A 21,660-nucleotide genomic window follows, 5' to 3' on the forward strand; every position below is an offset into this window, starting at 1 on the left:
TGGGTGATGCCTGTAAGAGAGCCACAGGAACACAAGAGAGGCACGCACGCCAGTGCTGGTCATCAGCAAGACTTTCTGATTTAAAAATAGTTCTCACTGCTGACATTTATTAAACCCTGACTGTGCACTGCACACTGGGCTCAATGCTTCTGTTACATTGTCATATTCACTCTTCCCATCAACCCTAGGAAGAATATCCACTATTATCCCCATTTTCCAGATGAGGAAACACAGCCTTGGCAAGATTGAGTAGCTTTTCCAAAGTGACACACCAGGAGAGTCAAGTTGGGATTTGAACCCAAGACTGTTTGCTGTCTGAATTACTGCTGTTAACTTCTGTTCTGAAGGCTGAGTCTGAAATGTCAGAGGGAGATACCTAAATTGGGATGGACTAAAGAACATTCTAGGCAGGAGAAATATAAATTCTCTGGACAAGCCTGGAAGTCAGGAAGGACATGTGTGTGAGGAGTGTATACAGGAAGCTGCATGAGCAGCTGGAAGGTGGCTTCTGGGGGTGGGGGCAGGGGTGGAGACTGCTGACTAGTTACAAGGTGGCAGCAGGACCAAGGCTGGATCCCGTGTCTCTTGGCTTCCAGCCTATTGCTCTGTCTACCGCCTTCCATCCTGCTCCATTGTGGGTTACCGTCTATTTATCTATTTGGCCACATGAGGTCTTAGTTGTGGTGTGTGGAATCTTCAGTAGCAGCGAGTGGGATCTAGTTCCCTGACCAGGAATCAAGCCCGGCCCCCTACATTGGGAGCTTGGCATCTTAGCCGCTGGATCACTAGGGAAGTCCTGGTTATCATCGATTTTTATTGCCTCTCAATTCAGACTTTTCTTGAAGACTGGGGGTGGGGGAGGGTACGTGGCCTCTTTAAAAATAGATTTTTTTTTTCCTACCCAGAGAGGGCTGGGATAAGAATTAAAGAGTGGGGTGGCATGAAAGATATGGGCAGAGGGGTAAGGCACACGGGGCAGCTCTGCCAGAAGTCACCGTGTCTGCTGGAACCCCACATGGGGCCCCTTGGGAACAATAGGCTGCAAGGCTTCAGGCTTCCACCCTGGGTGAGTAATGCCTTGAGAGGAGTGGCCCCAGTGTGTCTGAAAACAGGGAAGGGAGGAGTCGGGAGAGTGTTTGCAGCAATCCTGACTGATGCGAGGGAGGGCTCGCTGTGTGCCGGCCCTGTGTCAGCTGAACCATCCGTAAATCCTCGCTTAGGAAGCAGTATATGAGATCCCTTCCCGAATGAAGGCAAAGACAACCAGTTCAAACTACCTTAGATAGAAATAGACTGTATCAATGCAGGGAACGGAAAAATGCAATAGTAGGTATTAGGTTCTAGGGCTGGATGCCAGTACCCCGGGGGTACTGTCAGAAATGCACCTCTTTCTGCCTCACAGAGTGAAACTGCCTCTGTCCTCATAATTCCAAGGAAAACCCCAGAAATGTCTCTCATTGACTTGCTTAGGTCACATGCTCAACCTCAGAGCAATCACCATGACTCCGCTTGGGCAGACCTGGCCCATAGCTCTGCCCACAAGGCCAAACCGCTTGGACTCAGAGGTGGGGAAGGGTGAGTACCCATGGAAGAGGGAGGAGCTGTTAACAGAAAAGAGGTGTTTGATGTTGATCAACCCATACCCCAAAAAAGTATCTACTACAAATTATTTAGTCGCTAAGTCGTGTCCAACTCTTCTGCGACGCTGTAGACTGTAGCCCGCCAGGCTCCTCTGTCCATGGGATTCTCCAGGCAAGAATACTGGAGTGGGATGCCGTTTCCTCCTCCAGGGGATCTTCCCCACCCAGGGATCAATCCCATTTCTCCTGTGTTGCAGGCAGATTCTTTATCACTGAGCCACCAGGGAAGTAGATATTAAGAACTCCTCCATTTTAGAGATGAGAAAACTGAGGCACAGAAAGAATACGTCAGTTGTCTAAGTTACACAGGCATTGATTATCAGAATAAGGATTTGAACCCATGTTTTCTGGCTCTAGACAGCCCCCAGGTCACCTGGGAGTTGCCTAGTTTGCTCAGAAGAGGATTCACCCACCCCATCCCACATTTAGGACAAGGGCAGTTCATGTCATCTATTATACGAGCCGTGAGCATCACCTAGGTATTCAGATCCAGGTTCAGGCAACCGAGAACTGACAGGGAATGGTTACGCCCTCCTGCTGCCTCCATGATGTTCTCACATGCATCCTGGAATTCCCTAGGCTGCTTGACCACCACCTGAGAGTCAGGTGGGAAAAAGGAGTACCTGGCGCTTGAAGATGAGTCATGTCCAGTTCAGAGTTGCTTGCCAGCACCCACTCTGCATACCAACGTGAGGTATAAGGGAGAACAAGAGAGAAAAGTGCTTCCCAGGAGGGTGCATTGGTCCCATCCCCTGGCATCCTTTAAGAGGGTGACGGGACATGCGAGAGTCCTTCTTTGGGGGCCAAACCAGAAGCCAGAACCTGCAGCGTAGGCAGATTTCTGTAGCATCATCCCAGTAAATTACAGCCCCATTACTTGGCAGTTTATAGAGATCTCAGCGGCTCAGCTCATAATAAATGGGAGTGTGACTTGCAGGAGTGACAGGACCAAAGCTGCCTTTGGGTCATTTGGTGTTTTTAAATTAGAGCTTTGTGCCTCTCCAGGGGCCCGAGCCGCATTCGGAAATGATTAACAATGGGGTTGGGTGCATTTGCTTGCAAACAGCAAGCAGTCCTGAAGACATCCAAGTTAATAGCAGTTGGGAGCCACTCTGATTCATAAGTAACCACATGGATTAGAGACTACATGATACTGATAAATGTGTGAGGCAGTGCTTCAGCCCCTTCTTATCCGGGAAGGTGAGAAGCTACACAAACACTGTTTAGAGGACTGGGTACTTTCATCCTGTTGTCCTGGCTGCCTAAGCACTGAGGACCGCTACTCAAGGAGATGAGGGATGGAGGGGAAGGAGCTTATGGTAATGAGGAGAGCAACGCGGGACAACCAGGTGTGGTCTGGAGGACCAGGGCAGCAGCGTCACCTGGGAACCTGTTAGAAATGCAGAATCCACTGAATCAGAATTTCTGGGAATGGGGTTGGGAAACGTGCCTGTGTATTAACTGCAGGGCTCGGTCAGCTCAAGATGCTTTACTTGTTATTAAGTGTAATTAAGCTCACATCTATATTCCAGCTGAAGACCCAGGGCAGGCTAACATCAGCTAACAGGAAAACAAAAGAGCAGGTTCTTAAGTTATTATCCTGTTTACACTTCCACAGTCAGTGTTAATCACCCCTCATTCAACTAGGGCTCCCTTCACAGCCCAGGGGATGGTGCCCAGCAGTCACTGAGGAACCTTTGAGTTTCTGTGAATATCCTCCACCTTGCCTTTCCCAGGCCAGACCCAAAGTGAGTCATCAGCATGGGGATTTTTTTTCTTTGCAGTGGATGACGCATCCCTCCATGGGGAGATAGCCCATGAATTGGGGATTCACTCGTGTTGTTACTTGAGCAGCAAAACCATGTTCCTCCAGCTTTTTCACAGACCTGTTCTCCAGGCAGTTATTGAAAGCTCAGTGTGTCCCCACCCTGCAAGTGAGAATAGCTCCCAGTTCCTGCAGCACAGAGTAGAGAGAGGTCTGATTAATGCCAAGCAGGTTGCCTGGCCCCTCAGACATGCTGTGAGATAATGCACATAAGAGTGAGACCCACGTGTGTGTGTGGTTGATGCCAAACCCTTTCCCATGAAGATGAATGTCCAGCTCCAGGGAATCTCTCCAGGGGCCGAGTGCCCCCTTCCGTCTGTCTCCTTAGCTGGGGTTGACAGCAGCTCTCAGTTCAGTTCACTCGCTCAGTAGTGTCTGATTCTTTGTGACCCCTGGATGCAGCACGCCAGGCGTCCCTGTCCATCACCAACTCCCAGAGCTTGCTCAAACTCATGTTGGTCATGTTGGTGATGCCCATCCAGCCATCTCATCCTCTGTCCTCCCACCTTCAACCTTTCCCAGCATCGGGTCTTTTCCAGTGAGTCAGTTCTTCGCATCAGGTAGCCAAAGATTTGAAGTTTCAACTTCAGCATCAGTCTTTCCAATGTATATTCAGGACTGATTTCCTTTGGGATTGACTGGTTTGATCTCCTTGCAGTCCAAGGGACTCTTAAGAGTCTTCTCCAACACCACAGTTCAATTCTTAAGTGCTCAGCTTTCTTTAAGTCCAACTCTCACATCCATACATGACTAATGGGAAAACCATAGCTTTGACTAGATGGACCTTTGTTGACAAAGTAATGTCCCTGCTTTTTAATTTGCTGTCTAGGTTGATCCTAGCTTTTCTTCCAAGGAGTAAGCGTCTTTTAATTTCATGGCTGCAGTCACCATCTGCAATGATTTTGGAGCCCCCCAAAATAAAATCATGGCATCCAGTCCCATCACTTCTTGGGAAATAGATGGGGAAACAGTGGAAACAGTGTCAAACTTTATTTTTTTGGGTTCCAAAATCACTGCAGATGGTGACTGCAGCCATGAAATTAAAAGACGCTTACTCCTTGGAAGAAAAGTTATGACCAACCTAGATAGCATATTAAAAAGCAGGGACATTACTTTGTCAACAGAGGTCCGTCTAGTCAAGGCTATGGTTTTTCCAGTAGTCATATATGGATGTGAGAGTTGGACTGTGAAGAAGGCTGAGCACCAAAGAATTGATGCTTTCGAACTGTGGTGTTGGAGAAGACTCTTGAGAGTCCCTTGGACTGCAAAGAGATCCAACCAGTCCATTCTGAAGGAGATCAACCCTGGGATTTCTTTGGAAGGACTGATGCTAAAGCTGCAATTCCAGTACTTTGTCCACCACATGCGAAGAGTTGACTCATTGGAAAAGACTCTGATGCTGGGAGGGATTGGGGGCAGGAGGAGAAGGGGAACGACAGAGGATGAGATGGCTGGATGGCATCACTGACTCTATGGACGTGAGTCTGAGTGAACTCCGGGAGTTGGTGATGGACAGGGAGGCCTGGCGTGCTGTGATTCATGGGGTCACAAAGAGTCAGACACGACTGAGCAACTGAACTGAACTGAACTGAACTGAAAATAAAGTCTGTCACTGTTTCCACTGTTTCCCCGTCTATTTGCCATGAAATGATGGGACCAGATGCCATGATTTTGTTTTTTTGAATGCTGAGTTTTAAGCCAACTTTTTCACTCTCCTCTTTCACTTTCATCAAGAGGCTCCTTAGTTCTTTGCTTTCTGCCATAAGGTGGTGTCATCTGCGTATCTGAGGTTATTGATATTTCTCCGGGCAATCTTGATTCCAGCTTGTGCTTCATCCAGCCCAGCATTTCTCATGATGTACTCTGCATATAAGTTAAATAAGTTAAATATACAGCCCTTCTTTCTGTCTCCTGAGCTGGGATTGATAGCATTTCCCAATCCCCCTTAAATCTCTCTAGGTAAATATGAAGGGAACCAGTTTCATGATCTGTACCAGACATTGTTCAAGACCTTTTACGAATATTAATAATGGTTAACCGTTTAGTACTTAGAAAATGCCAGGCTCCACATGGACTAATGCACCCACAGCTACCTGCCATGGCAAATCTCCTTACTTTCTTTCATTCCCATTTTACAGTAGGAAACCACGTCACAGAGAGGGTGAGTAACTTTGCCCACAGTCATACCGCTGGTAGGTGGCAGAGTCAGAGTTTGAATACAAGCAGCTCAGCTCCAAAACACCCCATCTCAACCACAGTTCTCCCCATTATCTCTGAAACCCCAGTGTCTTCTTTAGATCGCACTCTCTCTCTCCATTTTTCAGGTGTAGAAATGGAGGCCCCGAAAAGGAAAATAACTCACCCAGTGTTCCACAGCTGAAAGGGACTGATTTCTGATGCCATCGCACGTCTAATCCATCTTGGTCTTTCCCAAACCCTCTAGCCACTGCATTGCTGCTTCTGAGCTGGGTGTGGAAGCATCCATGCTCGTGACTTAAAGGAGGTGTCCCCTCCCGCTGCCGGCAGCGGGTCTCTGTGGGCTCAGAGGCGTGACTAGCCAGCCTGGGACACCGAGAGAGGGTAGTGAGTTCACAGCACTTGCTGGAGGTTGACCTTCTGCTCTGTGCTTCTGCTTCAGCACCCTCCACGGCAACGACATCTCCAGTGTTCCCGAAGGCTCCTTCGATGACCTGACGTCTCTTTCCCATCTGTAAGTAGCCCTGTTTCTCTCCCTCATGCACCTACTCAAAACGGGAAAGCCTTACGCCCGGGGTAATAGTGTCGCCGTTACCACCTCAGCGTGATTCTTTCCGTATGTATGGAACGTGTTTTACTGGCAGAAACATACCCACACTGAGTACCTTGTATGTTCCCAGCTTCACATGCCTTCATGGGCATCATCATCAATTATGTAAACAATATAAATGTTTAATAAGAATGAACATAAAACTCTTACTATGTGCTCAACACTTTAAATGAATTATCACATGTATTTCTTATAGCAAATAAGGCATTTTTATCCCATTGTGAGACATGGTGAAACTGAAATTAAGAAAGCTGAGGACTTGATCCAGGGGTTGCACAGCTAGTAGGTGGCAAAGACCTGGTTCAAATCCAGGTTTGCCTTGATGCCAAAACACAGATGCTCTCCGAACTCAGAATTAGGTAGCCCCTCCCATTTCACACAGGGGACACTGAGGCCCCTAAATATTAGGTACTGCATATCTCTGCCAGTGAACATGTTTGAGTTTGTATATCGACTCTCTGTATATTTAATTATTTTCATATTGTGCATATATACTACAATACTGATATATTATACATGCATATTATAAAATAGTCAAAAGCTAGAAAATTAAAAGTGAAAGTCACTCAGTCGTGTCTGACTATATAGTCCATGGAATTCTCCAGGCCCAAATACTGGAGTGGGTAGCCTTTCCCTTCTCCATGGGAACTTCCCAACCCAGGGCTCAAACCCAGGTCTCCCACATTACAGGTGGATTCTTTACCAGCTGAGCCACAAGGGAAGCCCAAGAATACTGGAGTGGGTAGCCTGTCCCTTCTCCAGCAGATCTTCCCAACCCAGGAATCAAACCAGGTTCTCTGCATTGCAGGCAGATTCTTTACCAACTGAGCTATCAGGGAAGCCCAGAAAAGGCTATGATTAAAACTCAGTGGAAGTTTTCATGTTTTCTTCCCAGACAGCAGTTTAGAGTTATCTGCACTGGAGGTGTCTTTCTTTGTAGGCTTCCCTCCCCTACATTTTAAAGCTGAGTGCTATAGGGGAGGAAAACTTTCCTTATACCCTCTTTGGTTCTATGGCCAGCCTGACATAAGACACATTAACAGGAGAAAAGCGTACAAATCATTTAATGTTTGTATGTGTACATGGGAGTCTTCAAAAGGAAACTGAAAATCCAAAGATACCAAGGTTGATAGACATTATCTGTTTGTTTGTTTTTTCTTGTCCGAGCTGTGTGGTTTGTGGGATTTTTAGTTTTATAGTTCCCCAGCTAGGGATTGACCCTGGGCCCACAGCAGTGAGAACGCAGAGCCCTAACCAGTGGACCACAAAGGAATTCCTGTATATGTTTCTACAGAAAGAATGATACAGTGTGGGGCTATAATAAGACAAAGGGCTTCCCTGGTGGCTCAGTGGTAAAGAATCCACCTGCCAGTGGAGGAGATGCAGGAGATGGGGGTTCGATCCCTGGGTTGGGGAGATGCCCTGGAGGAGGGCCTGGCAACCCACCCAGTATTCTTGCCTGGAAATTCCCATGGACAGAGGAGCCTGATGGGCTATAGTCCAAGGCTTCGCAAAGAGACACAACTAAGTTACTATGCACCCATGTAACAAGACAGAGGGGCTTGGGTGAGAGGCAGTAAGTCATGGGACAGTGACTAGGAAATATTTTAGTAGGTTTATTTGTAGAGATCCATTCTGGTGTTAACTCCCAGTCTCTGGTGATAAGAATATTCTTTTCTTTCTAGCGCAGGGAGGGTACCTTTCTCATAGGAAATGTGACCTGCTTTTAGGCAGAAACAGCATCTCGTGTTTCTTAAGTGCTTTCAACTCAAAACAGTCACTAGCCAATGCAGCATATTTGAACTGGCATCCTCTGAGCCCCTTTTGGTGGTCTGAAGCTGCCTCCTAGGTTGCTGGGTATCAAAACCTTCTCTCTGAGTTTATCCTCCAGTGCACTCTTTAGTGGGGCAAGAGAGCCAGGTAATCAATGGCAGAAGGCCCCAGAAGCCTCCCGGAGGGGCTGGAATTGGGGATGAGTTGAGGACGGGATCTCACCAGGGTAGGTGAGACCATACCTCAGAGAGGGAAGGAGCTTGTGTGGGGTTGGAACATCTTCAGGGATTGGAGATACAGTCTGGAGTCATTGACCTCACCCCAGTAGGAATAATCTTTGCTGGTCCTCCTGTTGGACACCCCTAGTCTAGGCAGTCTAAATAGTCTACTTTTTCAAGGGGCGTTGGAGCCTATGCACCAGTCTGGACAGGGGACCCTGATTTCCTGCTCTACCTCCTAGGGCATTGGGAACCAACCCGCTCCACTGTGACTGCAGCCTCCGCTGGCTGTCAGAGTGGGTGAAAGCTGGGTACAAGGAGCCTGGCATCGCCCGCTGCAGTAGCCCTGAGTCTATGGCTGACCGACTCCTGCTCACCACGCCCACCCACCGCTTCCAGTGCAAAGGTAGGTGCTGACCCACCCCTCCACACATCTCTGCATGCCTCCCCCCACCCCCGCAGGGTCTGCTCTGTCTCCAACAGCCTGTCAGAGCTAGGCATCTCAACAAGTGTGACTTCTAAAACCACTGTCCCATTTCTTCCATGGGCCACACACAGACTCAGATGCTGAAACCAGTGTAGACCTGCATCTAAGTGTCCATTTGTCATTTGTTCCCCTAAGTCCCTTGCTGCTGTTTCTGTGTATTCCTCATTGACTTCTTACTCTACCTATTTTTGCATAGTTGGGAAAATCTTTAACCTGAATTTTTTCACCCAACATTCTTAGAGCATAAGCATTTGCCCATTTTACTATAGCATACTTTGATCTCATGAAATTTTGATTGACTGCGTGGTTATCATGATAACAAACTACTACTAGATTCTTATTCTATAGCAGGCATTCTGTTAAGCATTTTTTAATGTATTGTTCATTTAATTCTCACTTTCCATGGAGTCATTTAGTTCCCCAAAATGAGAAAGCTGAGGCTTACTGAGGTTAGTTGACTTCTCAGGATTACACAGTTAAGAGAATCCCAGGTCTTTCTGATCCCAGAGCATGTTCTTGATCACCAAGCTGTGCCACTCCACTATAACTCCACAAGAACTTTAACCAGGTCCTGAGTTTGAACTTTTAGAGTATTTCCCATTTTTTTCCTTACCATGGCTGCATAAAAGTCTGTCTCTATTTAAAATTACATCCTTAGATAAGATTCAGAGAACAGAAATTACTGAGCCGAAGTATACGATCATTACAAAGGTCTTCACATTTATTGCCAAATTGATTTCCAGAAAGGGTTGTAACCAATTTTCGCTCCCAGTAGCATCACTGGGGTACATTTTTCATCAGACCCTTGCATTATTTTATCTTATTTTGTAATCATTGCTAATTCAACAGGTAAAATATTATATACCTTTATATTTTGCCTTTGGTTATTGGGGCAACTTTTTTTTTTTTTTCAAAAACTTACTTTCCATTTGTACTACAGATTTGTTTGTTAAAGTCCTTTGCTTATATCCTAAAGTTGCAATATTTATTTCGATTTACAGATATACTTTACCTCTAAAACTTCATTATGTCCCTGGAACACACTGTCTCTCTAGAACAGACAATGTCCCTGTTCTTCAGTGAAGCCACGATTGAGCCAACTGGCACCGGTTCTCTCTCAGGCCATTCTGTTCACTCTGCCCACAAATGGCCAGACTCACCCTGGGGTCAATCTCAGTCCAGTCTCCAGACTGACGACTGTTACCCCAGGATAACTGAAAGTCCTGACGTGAAACACGGCGCGACTGTCCAGGGTTCTGTCAACGCTGGCAGCAGCGGCAGCACAGCCCCTGTTGAAAGCTCTGTGCAGGGACCTGGCCTCCCTGCCTCCAGCCCTGATGGCCAAGGAGAACACGGCGTGGTTGAAACTGTCGTGGATGCAAAAACTGAGCCCAGTTGGCCATCGTCAGCACCGTTGCTGTGTCTGCCGGGGCCATTTCTGACCTCTTCCTGCCAACTCAAGGGCTCTGAAAGGAGGACTTCCTATGTGTGCCTTTGGCCCAGGGTCTGCGCCCTCTTTAGCCTGGCACAGACTGTTCAGTGGGGAGAGGTGTTTGGGGAAGGAGGAGTGGGAGGTCCCAGTGGAGCCTGGGCCTGAAGCTTCCCGAATATGAAAAGATACACAAGGGGTTTCTAATTACGGTGCATTGTTTGCAGATTAGCACCAAAATCGGATCAGGCTAATTACAGTAATTGATTTGACTGAGAAGTGCTTCTGAATGATGTCCCGCTGTGACTGTTTTCCTCTCTGGACAATGACTGGATGCTCTGGCTGGAGAGGGCCAGCTGCCTTCTGGACAGAGATGAGGAGAGCCTGTGGCTGACCGAGGAAGGAGCCAGGGCAGAGGAGAAGGGAGGGGTGGCAGTGAGCCTACTGGGGGCCCGCCCGCCAACTCCCTGTGCTTTGCCGTCAGGGCCAGTGGACATCAACATCGTGGCCAAGTGTGATCCCTGCCTCTCCAGTCCGTGCAAGAACAACGGCACGTGCAGCCAGGACCCGGTGGAGCGGCACCGCTGCGCCTGCCCCCATGGCTACAAGGTATGCGGGCCACCCCCGCTTCCAGCCGCTGGGGGCGCCACGCCCTGCTGACCACCCCTTCCCCAAGGACAGTGGATAAGTCCACTTTACAGCTCACTCCAAAGCAGTATTTGTCAGCAAACCCCAGAACTGGTGGGGCCTTCCCAGTGGTATCACACCCACGCCAATCACAGAGGGCCCCACGTAGTCTTTTTTTTTTTTCCTTCAGTTTTTTTGGATTTTTTCCTCCAAAGTTTAAACTTTTTATTTTGTATTGGGGTATAGCCAATTAACAATGTGATAATTTCAGGTGAACAGCAAAGGGACTCACCCATACATATACGTGTATCCATTCTCCCCCAAACCCCCCTCCCATCCAGGCTGGTACATAACAGTGAGCAGAGATCCCTGTGCTGTACAGTAGAGGTCCCCTATAGTCTTGAGAGTGATGCAGGAGGCAATGTAATACTTGTATTTTCTTGCTTGAACGTGGGCAGATTAAGTCTCAAGAGCTAATTTGCCTCCAATGAGAGACATCCCTTGAACCCACAACCATCCTGACTTCCTTACAGGAGGATTCCTGAGTCTCCCCCACCCCTGACCCCTCTCTGCTCTCAGAACAACCAGTCCTGAAAGCGCTGGTTCCAGCTTGAGGAGGTTCAGGGATGGGGATTAATAGGCCTACAGGCTGCTGAGCCAGCCTTCCCTGTTGACAGGCTCAGCTCAGCCAAGCCGAGGATGGACAGTCCAGCTCTGCTGTCCTCCCTGGAGACCCAGGCTAATTCTAGAATAACCCTTGCTTCCTTCTTCCTCTCCCTGCCATATCTAGAGCACATTAACCTCTGGAGAAAATGGAAGAGGTCCTGCGCACTCCACTTGGCACTTTATTCATCTTTTCCTCTGTGAGGAAGGATTTATCAACCCTCATCTTACAGACATGGAAACTGAGCCTCAGACTTGTTGAAAGGGCTCGACTCAGTGTCCCAAGCTTGTAAGCAGTCGAGTTGTAACCCAGGGCTACATGATTCCTGAGCCCGCCCCTTTCCCCTGGAGAGTTTCCTGGATAACTGAGCCCTTCAGCGTGCCTTACAGGGGCCAGCAAAGCCATGACTGGATCTTCTTGCCCACAACCCTCCCAGCTTCCCAGATTCCAGCATCCCAGGGCCGCCAGCGGAAGGCTCTAGGCGAGCCAAGAGTCTGTAGACGGTGCCCAGCCCGTCTGATGCACACACCTGGTCCAAGCTGAGTGGGAGGGAGCTGGCAGCCCTGGTCTTCTGTCCCCAGGGGCATCTGTGGGTACAGTGACAAGCTTGACAGGCAGACTGGCTCTGGGCAACAGGCCTCCGGGGTGACTTTCTCTGCTGTAGCCATGCCTCCAGTAGACAGTGTCAGAGTGCCATCTATGGGCCTGAGACAAGACAGCCAAAGTATTTATTTGAAGCTGGGCAGACGGCCCTCCCTGCCCAGGCAGCCAGCCCCAGACACACACACACATATACACACACATAAGGTGGTCCCAGACACACACACACACATAAGGTGGTCCCAGACACACACACACACACATAAGGTGGTCCCAGACACACACACACACACACACACAAGGTAGTCCCAGACACACACACACACACACACATAAGGTGGTCCCAGACACACACACACTCTTACATACATGTGCTCAGTTGCTCAGTTGTGCAGCCAATTCCAGTTCCTCAAACTCAGGGTGGTCCCAGACTCATGCCCCGCCCCCCCCCACATGTATACATACTTACATACATGTGCTTAGTCACTCAGTCATGTCCAGCTCTTTGTGACCCCATAGACTGTAGCCTGCCAGGCTCCTCTGTCCATTGAATTTTCCTGGCAAGAGGACTGGGGCGGGTTACCATGCCCTCCTCCAGGGGATCTTCCCAACCCAGGGATGAAACCCATGTGTCTTACGTCTCCTTCACTGGCAGGCAGGTTCTTTGCCGCTGCGCCACATGTGTATACACACCATAGGGGAAGACTAGAGGTTAAGCAGGCATGGATCCTCAAATTCCCGTATGCTCAATGGAGAAAATGCAGGCTATGGATTTACACTGCTCAGCAGGTGTGGATCCCGGCTTTGTCATTTCCTAGTTGTGTGGTGATAACCCTAGGCTTCCCATCTGCACACTAGGATAGGACCTGTCCCAAAGTCTTGCTGTGAGAATCAGATGTACAGTAACACACGCGGTATACCTAGAACAGTACCCGGCATTCAGTAAGTACTCGGTAGCTGCTAGATGGCTGCCTGTCACCTTCACCCTACATGCCAGCCCCTAATGCCGGGTGGTGGCTCTCGGGAACAGGTGGTTTCACCAGGGATTCTCCGTCTGTGACCCTGAACCCCCAAGGAGTGTCTGCTCCTTTCCTAGACTGTGACTGCATGTTTATGCATCCCCAATTCCGCACAAACACAGTCATCTTTTTAAGCATCGACTATGCACCAGGCACCTGGACCTCATGAATTTATTCCTTCCTCTGCTGTTTATAATCACCTTGTGAAGTGGGTGGTGTCATCCCTATGTTAAAGATAACTACGTCACACTCTTGAATCTCACTTCCCTCACTTTAAAGTTGCCCTGAGTCTGACAGTACTGGAGCCAGATTCAAAGCCCCAGGCTTCTTCCCATCACACTTAAGGACAATGTGAAGCTCGCCTGGCCCTTGGTGTCAGAGCAAAGAGTGCACCCCTGGGGTTCCTGCAGGATACTGCTATGTGTTTGGGTTTTGCTTATAAGATCCTGAACATCTTGTCGATTTTGGAAGAATGTGAACAGAGATTTTGATGTTTAGGAAGCTGAAGGGCCCAGGCAGGTATGCTGCTACTGCTCATGGTGTAGGATGCTGGTGGTGGTGATTCTGGTGATAGCATGATGATGGTGGTGGTGTTCATGATAGCACTGTTAGCAGCTAGCATTTACTGAGTGCTTCCTGACTGCTGGCAGTGTCCCGAACAAGCTGCATGCATTATCCTGCATAGTCCTCGTCAAAGCCTTAGGAGACCAGTCCTAAAGAGACCCTCATTTTACAGTTGAGGAAACAGGACATAGTAGGTGAGCAAGCCAGGATTCAAAGCTCAAAGTCAACTGATTGCAGAATCCATGCTCTCGGCCAGTGCATTCACTGTCCGTTGGGAAGCACCATGACAGCAGGGGCTGCAGGTGAGGGTCCTTGGCCATTTACAACCTACCTAAATCTCCAGGACAGGGAAATACACAGGGTGGTGGCGAAAAGACCGCCGGGACCCTCTGGAGCCTGCCTCTACCTGACATGACCTTGGACAGCTCTGGTTTTCCTCCCCACCTGTTTTAGGCTCCTCAGCAGTAAAATGCAGCAGACTGAACCAGAGGGGTCCCTTAATTACATATTGATCACACTCTTTTTAGTTACGCCTGTCCTTTCTGCCAGCAGAGTGATTGGCATAGTAGTTCTGGGTGAATTGCTAAGATGACAACAGTTACCAGAGAGCTGCAAAACGCAGCTGAAAGTTCAAGCATTTATCTAGCTGTTCCCAGAGATCTCCACATTTCCAGTGACTAGTGAGTGACCTTGAGAAGCCACAGTCTTATAGAAATAGCATGGCAGCCACTGGGGAATGTTTAGAAACAGCTACTGTACACTGGGTGGCTCGGAGGGTAAAGCGTCTGCCTACAATGCAGGAGACCCGGGTTCGATCCCTGGGTCGGGAAGATCGCCTGGAGAAGGAAATGGCAACCCACTCCAGTATTCTTGCCTGGAGGATCCCGTGGATGGAGGAGCCTGGTGGGCTACACAGTCCACGAGGTTGCAAAGAGTTGGACATTACTGAACGACTTCACTTTCACTTTCGCTGTACATCTGTTATAATGCCAGTTCCCTGAGAAACAATTTAAGTGCATTATCTCGCTTAATACTCCTCCAAAAGAAGGACAATCTCTTTTGATAGATGAGGAAACCACGGGTTCAGAAAAATTGAAAAACATACCCAAGCTCACACACCCGGGGAGCACATTCACTAAACCCAGAACCCAGCTCTCTCTTGCAGAGACTATACTAAGCCCTCCACTAGTAACTGACTCTCTGTAGCCCCACTTTTATCACCTGTAAATGGGACTAACCATACTGACTGCAGAGCTGTCATAAGGATTAAAAGGGGTCACATGTGTCTTGGCCTGCCTCAGTACCAGCATTCAGTAGACACTTAACAAAGCGTAACTCTTACCATGATTGTAAGATTTGAGAACATAAAATAGAAATTTTGGCTGATTGTTTTGCAGCCATTTAGCTTCATGCATATATGTTCAGTGTCTCAGAACAGTGCTTCTCACACTTTAAGGTGTACAGGAACTACCTGAAGACCTTGTTAAGGTGCAGGCTCTGAGTCGTTAGATGTGAGATCGGGCCTGAGATTGTGCATGTCTAATAAGCTTCCAGGGGACACAAGGCTGGTAGTCCAAGGACCACACTTTGAGTAGCAAGGTCTTAGAGCCACTCTGCTGGCCCCATCTCAGAAACAGGATTCCAGTGGGGTTGGTTGTTTCCAAGGTCCTGTAAAGGAACCTAGAAGGCCTGGCCGAGTCCCAGTCCTGCCTCTACCACACACACACCGTAGGGAGGGGGTCACGGGAGACAACCAAGGAGCATTACAGATCTAGTGGTTTGAGCAAAATGAGGCTCAAGAGCGTGGAACTAAGCTAACCGGCCAGGTGCTAATAATGGTGATTGTTTCTGAAGAACCTGTGAATGATAGAAACCCCCACCTCTGGGCCCAGGCACCACATTACCAAATGCAGGCTCTGCTTCCTGGATTCCAGTGCCCTGTGGCATCAGGGGCTAGAGGAGACACCACCTCCACCCCTGCTCCCACCCCAGGGGAGGAATGCCCCGGGGAGCCCCGGGTACTTGCAAGTCCCCAGAGCAAAGACCCTGGCCCAGGCAGGGGTCAGGGAGGCCATGCCTTGACCTGCTCAGGGTTCTCCTGTCCTGCAGTCCAGGCCCATTTATCCACCAACACACAGACACAGACACACACACACAACACATACCTGAACTGTTTGGTTGTTGTTGCTGTTTAGGTGCTAGGTGGTGTCCTACCCTTTGCAACCCCATGGACGGCAGCCCACTGGGCTCCTCTGTCCATCGGGTTCTCCACTGGAGTGGGTAGCCAGTCCCTTCTCCAGGGGATCTTCCTAACCCAGGGATCGAACTCAGGTCTCCTGCATGGCAGGTGGATTCTTTACCATCTGAGTCACCAGGGAAACCCAGAAATCTGTCGCAGACCCGCATAATCATCATGGTCTATATCTGAATAGCTCTTATTTGTGGAGCTACGTTACCTGCCAGGGTCAGGTGCCTTAAATGAGTGTGATTTCTAATCACACAATAAATCCATATAATAGGTATTATTATTGCCATTTTACAGATAATGAAAACAAGTCTCAGAACTGGTCATTTCCTCAATTTAGCAGCAGCAGCCAGACCAGCAGGTGCACTCAGATCTGCGTGCCTGCAGAACCTGTGCTTTGAGAGAGGCAAGGCAAGTGCCCAGCGAGCAGTTCCCAGAATTGCCTTTGGACTGGATGTCTGGGTTCAGCTGTGCTGGTTCCACATACTGCTGTGCGATGGTGGACATATGGCCTCACTTTCCAAGTTCATCTTCCCTCTCAGTAAGAATGAGGGTAATAACAACTGCACCCATATGGTAGGGGTGTTATGAATATTATACACCACTGTGAATGTGAAACTCAGTATGGGTCCTGGAACAGAAACCATACTCCGAATATGGGAGTGAGGATGAGCACTGCTGTTTCCATCGACACACAGCTTGTCAAAAGGGATCTCATGTTGCTCTGGTTTAGGATAAGCCCAGATCCCACCCCAGGTCTCCTCCCCTCCGAGAAACCTCTGACGGGCCCTTTAATGTGCCAGGCTCGACAAGCAGCAGACAGATGCAGCCCTGCCTTCCAGCTGCTGGAGGTGGGACCTGCGGCTGCAGCGCTGAGGCAGTGGGAGAAGGCAGAGCACAGCAGGGTCCAGCCAGGATGCCCAGTGTCTCTCACTGCATACACGGGCAGCAGTGGCAGAGCGGGAAGGAGGGTTTTCTCGGGCAGATGGTGAGCAGGTGGTGTGGCAGTGGGAGGGCGCCCGTGATGGCCCCCGCCTGGCCCTGAGCCCACACTGAGCCCATTGCCCAGGAGCAAACGCAGCAGACATTCCCCCCGGGATTGCGCAGGTCGTCCAGGGAACCGGCTGCCAAAACCTGGGTGCAGTGCCGGTCCATCGGTGCAACGGGAGAAGCTGGTGGCAGAGGGCCAAGACTGGGGCGACTCCCTGGGACGGAGGCCTGTCTCTGCAGTTCCTCCTCCCTGGCATGCTCTTCCCCACCTGCACACAGTTGGCACCTTCTTAGCTCACACATCCTCTTCAGGGTGCCTGGTGCAGAGGAATCCCACTCTGCCCAAAATTTCTCTCACAGGGGGTCTCGGGGTAGCCTACCATCAGGAGCACCCACAGAACTTAAGAGCAAATAGCAACACCCATGCTCATGTCTGGACCAATCAGAGACAAGCTTGTCACTTTAGGGGGCCAAGGTCTGTTGACCACACTTCAGCCATAGTCTACCCTCCAAGTTGTAGATTACAGTTATGCCTCAGTGAGGTTAGTGGTAATATCATCTACTGGCATTTATAGAATACCTTTATAGTACATTTATAGATGTGTTATGTAATATTTTAAGCACTTCCTTATTGAAAGATCTAGTTCAACTCTGGTAACAGCTCTATGAGGTAGGCGTGTAGAAGTTAAAAAGCTAATACAAAGTAAAGATCAGCCAACCAGGAAGAGGTGAAGCTGGGAAGGGAACCAGCTCTTCCTGGCTCCAGAGCCCCTGCTCTCGGCCCGTGGGTTAGGACGGGGCAGGAGGGGCTGAAGTCTGGGCAGTAGTTAGGCTGGGGGCTGCGGTCCTGAGCCGGGTGCTCCTCCCCGCGCCACGCACCATGGAGCGACCCAAGGCAGGGGCTCCCTTGGGCTTTCCCTGGTCACGCGGCCAGCTCCCTGGTCCCAGAGCCCTGGGCGACTTCCCCCGCCCTCGTCCCAGAGGGAGCTGGGAGCCCACGGGGCCTCCTCTTCACGGCGGCCAAGGAGAGCCTCCCTCACCACGTGCTTCTCTCTCTCTCCTCAGGGCAGAGACTGCACCGTGCCCATCAACACCTGCATTCAGAACCCCTGTCTGCACGGAGGCACCTGCCACCTGAGCGAGACCCACAAGGGCGGATTCAGGTAACAGCTCGCCCTGGGCCTCCCTCCTCAGTCTGCCCCGTGACTCTGTGGCAGGCAGAGGAAACCCGGCTCTGCGCCTCCTGCGGGCCTGCCCTCCGCCCAGCCCTGGCTGTGAAGGACTTTAAGGCTTTGCCTTCCCTATAAGGCAGCTACTGCTATCCCTCTTGTACAGATAAGGAAGTTAGGGCATCAGAGGGATAAATTGTTCATCTGCAGATACACAGAAAGTGTTCAGACTGGCATCTGAATTCAGGGAGTCTGTCTCCAGAGCCAGGAGGTCTCCAAGGGAAGCTACAGTTGCTGGCTGAAGTCAGAGCAGGATAGGATAATCAATAGCTCAAAAAACCTGCCGGCCTGGAAATTCCACTATTCTTTCCTGTGTTGATTACATGCTCATATGTGCCAGGCACTTAACTCTAAATCTCATTTAAATCCTCCCGAGGACCATATCCAGTTCAGGCAGTTCCTGTCCCCGTTTAATAGATGGGGAAACTGAGGCATGGAGATTGATTTGCTCTGGGTCACATATCCTGACACTCATTCCTGAGTCTTCCAACCCTGCCTGTCTCCTCCCTGGCATTAAGAGCTCAGAAGAAAAGAAGTAGAAGCCACTTAGAGTTTTTTCTCATCCCTGTCTCTGGAGCTGGCCCTCTGGGCCTCTCCCAAACCTCTGGCCCCTTCCTGCTTCCCACCCACCCCTCGCTGCCTGCTGATGCCCAGTTTCCTGGGCCCTACCCTGGTAAGAGCAGATCAGGGGGAGCGGGCCCATGGGGCACCCCCAAAGAGCCAGGAGGCCAGGCAGCAAAGGAAGGGGCACTGGGTGCCGTGCTGTGTGAGGAGGCCGGAGCACTCAGGTAACAATGAACGACCACAGGCCCTCTGGCCGGGTTACTGTATGGTCTGTGAAAGAAATTCAGCTTCTGGGCTCCGGGTTCTCCCTGGGGAAGACAGCCGCCCACATATCTATCTGCCAAGTTAGCCCCATCAAACTCAACTCTGCTGCTACTGCTGCTGCTGCTAAGTCGCTTCAGTCATGTCCGACTCTGTGTGACCCCATAGACGGCAGCCCACCAGGCTCCCCCGTCCCTGGGATTCTCCAGGCAAGAGCACTGGAGTGGGTTGCCATTTCCTTCTCCAATGCATAAAAGTGAAAAATGAAAGTGAAGTCACTCAGTCGTGTCTGACTCTTCGCGACCCCATAGACTGCAGCCTACCAGGCTCCTCCACCCATGGGATTTTCCATCCACATTGCTGCAGATCAAATGCTATTTTTTTTTTAATGTGTGTGTCTTGAGTGTCTCTCGACTCCCACCATCAGCATGGGGGCACAAGAGAGCCTTCTAAGCTTCCATGGCAACCACAAATTCAACTCTGGAAAAGCGAAATTCAGGGCAGAGCTCATTTTCCTGCCTGCAGCGGGCCAAACTCTCTCCCACGGAGAGTGGACCTGAGGAGAAGCCACCCAGAGCTCACGCAGCAGTGGCCACGTGGCCTATGTCAGGAAGCACTCCTCCAGGCCTGGGGAGCCTGGCCCTGTCCCGACCCCAGCCCTGGGACCCACGTCGTTGTCCGCAAGAGGCAGGGCCGCCCCCCACTGCCTTCTCTGTGGGGATGCAGAAGGGTCTGTCTGCACTCTCCATCACCGAGGAAATCCAAATGAACTGGATTGTTTAGGACTTAATTTTCAAGGAAAACAGCCCAGACCTACAGGATTTGGAAAATGGGATGCAGGGCTCCAGCAACGAGGCCCTCATCCTGGGATGGCATAGCTTGTGTGGGATTCCCCACCTCACCCCACCGCCCCGGGCAGCACCTGGTAGGCTGGCACAGGGAGGGCCCCTGTCGGGTGGCTTTGCTCCTGTGTCCCTCAATTCAGTGACCTAGCGTTGCCATCACAGAGGACCACAGGCTTGAGGGCCTGGAACCAAAGAATGGCTTCTCACACGGCTCAGGGAGTAGGGGCACACTCCCTCTGAAACCGGGCGGGGGCCCCTTTCTCTCCTCCTCGCTGCCGAAGGTTGCTGGCAGTTTCTGGCATTTCTTGATCTGCAACTGTATCACTCTAGTCTCTGCCTTCAGCTGCACACACAGCCTTCTCCCTGGGTCTGTGCCCACATGACCGCTTCTTACACGGACACCAGTCATGTGAGATTAGGGGCCCACGCCACTCCAGAGTCAGCTCATCTTCAATTAGCTCACGACAGCTGCAATGACTCTGCTTTCCAATGAGGTCACATTCCGAGGCTCGGGGGAGGGGGGTTAAGATGTCAGCGTATCTTTTTGAGGGGACACAATTCAGTCCATGACGCCTCTGACTAGTCAGAATTCTGGAAGCATCACCTACCTCTTAATCCAGATGCTTCTCCAGTCTTGACGCATTGACTGTCTGCTCACAAAACAGGCAAAGGCTGGCAGGGCTGGCTGGACAGGAGATGTGACTTGCTGTCACACAGCTCACACATTGCTCTTGAGATATCTTTGACATCCCCTCCTCCTTCCTCCCCCCACCTCCCACCAGGTTTCCAGTGAGGACAAAAGAGACTTTAACTTCTCTCCCACCCTTGGTCCAGTCCATGAGCAGCCTCTGCTCCCTTGACCAGCCCCTTCTTACCCCACTTTCACCCAGTCCTAAGAGTCCTAAGTCCTCTCCGGGGAGAGTCAGAGGAAAATAACTCGTATCAGGAAAACAGACAACGCTATGGTTTAAGATCTTCAGAAACCCACCCCCATGCGGCTCTGAAGAAATGACCTTCTTCATGAATGCCCAGGGTCCCTAAGAGAAAAAAGAAGAAGAAGAGAAAGAAAGGAGTTAGAGTCATTTATTTCACGCCACGAAGAGTTGAAGAGCTCAGACCCAAGAATCCTTCTGCCTGCCTTTTGTAGAAAATGTGACCCACTTTTCAGGTCATACAAAAAAGGATGTTAATTCGGATTCTAAGGGAATTCCCTGGTGGTCCAGTGATCAAGACTTGGGCTTTCACTGCTTTCATAGACCTGGGTTCAATCCCTAGTCAGGGAACTAAGAGCCCACAAGCCACATGGTACAGGGAAGAAACAAAAAAATAAGACCACAAAAATCCACTTTCTGTTAGTTTAGTTTCAAGTGGAGAGAGGCCTGGGATTCTTGGTCTGAGCTGGAACACAGTACCCTGGTCCCTGACGAGGGGGGTGGCCCACAGGAAGAGGGAGATTCCTGCATCATTCATTTAATTTCACTTAATCAGACTCTCACCTTCCACCTGCACCCTCTCAACTCCCCTTGCCCCTTGTCATCCGCCCAGCCTTCATCAATACTGACTGATTTTTCTTCTGACTTATTGTCGGGCAATGCACCCCGGGGCTGTGGCCAAGGCCAGGCAGAGGAGAGGGAATGAGGTTTGTATCCAAGAGGTTTAACGCAGTGTTAAGGAATTGTGTCATGCTGGTCTATAGTGTTTTTAACCGGAAAGTGTTGGCAGGAAAGGTGTCCTCCCACCCGACCCCTCATCTTCCAGAAGCAGGAGGGGGCTCAGAAGTAGCAGGGATACATGAGAAGGAGAAATGGCATCCCTGAGGGAAGGTTAAGGAGGTGTGTGGTTTTGTCTAGAACAAAATCTAGCTGACATGCTTT

General features: G+C 50.1%; 1 protein-coding gene across 1 annotated transcript in view; it reads left to right on the plus strand.

Annotated features, from left to right (window-relative positions):
- The window catches only part of SLIT3 (slit guidance ligand 3), a 729,977-nt gene that overhangs the window by 669,797 nt on the left and 38,520 nt on the right, over nucleotides 1-21,660 (plus strand). Inside the window, exons 24-27 of the mRNA XM_040262791.1 lie at nucleotides 6,104-6,175; nucleotides 8,505-8,668; nucleotides 10,663-10,787; nucleotides 17,953-18,050. Of these exons, the coding sequence (XP_040118725.1) occupies nucleotides 6,104-6,175; nucleotides 8,505-8,668; nucleotides 10,663-10,787; nucleotides 17,953-18,050 (459 nt within the window). The remainder of the gene's footprint in view (nucleotides 1-6,103; nucleotides 6,176-8,504; nucleotides 8,669-10,662; nucleotides 10,788-17,952; nucleotides 18,051-21,660) is intronic.

Source organism: Oryx dammah, unplaced genomic scaffold (genome assembly GCF_014754425.2).
Source record: "Oryx dammah isolate SB20612 unplaced genomic scaffold, SCBI_Odam_1.1 HiC_scaffold_20, whole genome shotgun sequence".
NCBI lineage: Eukaryota > Metazoa > Chordata > Mammalia > Artiodactyla > Bovidae > Oryx > Oryx dammah.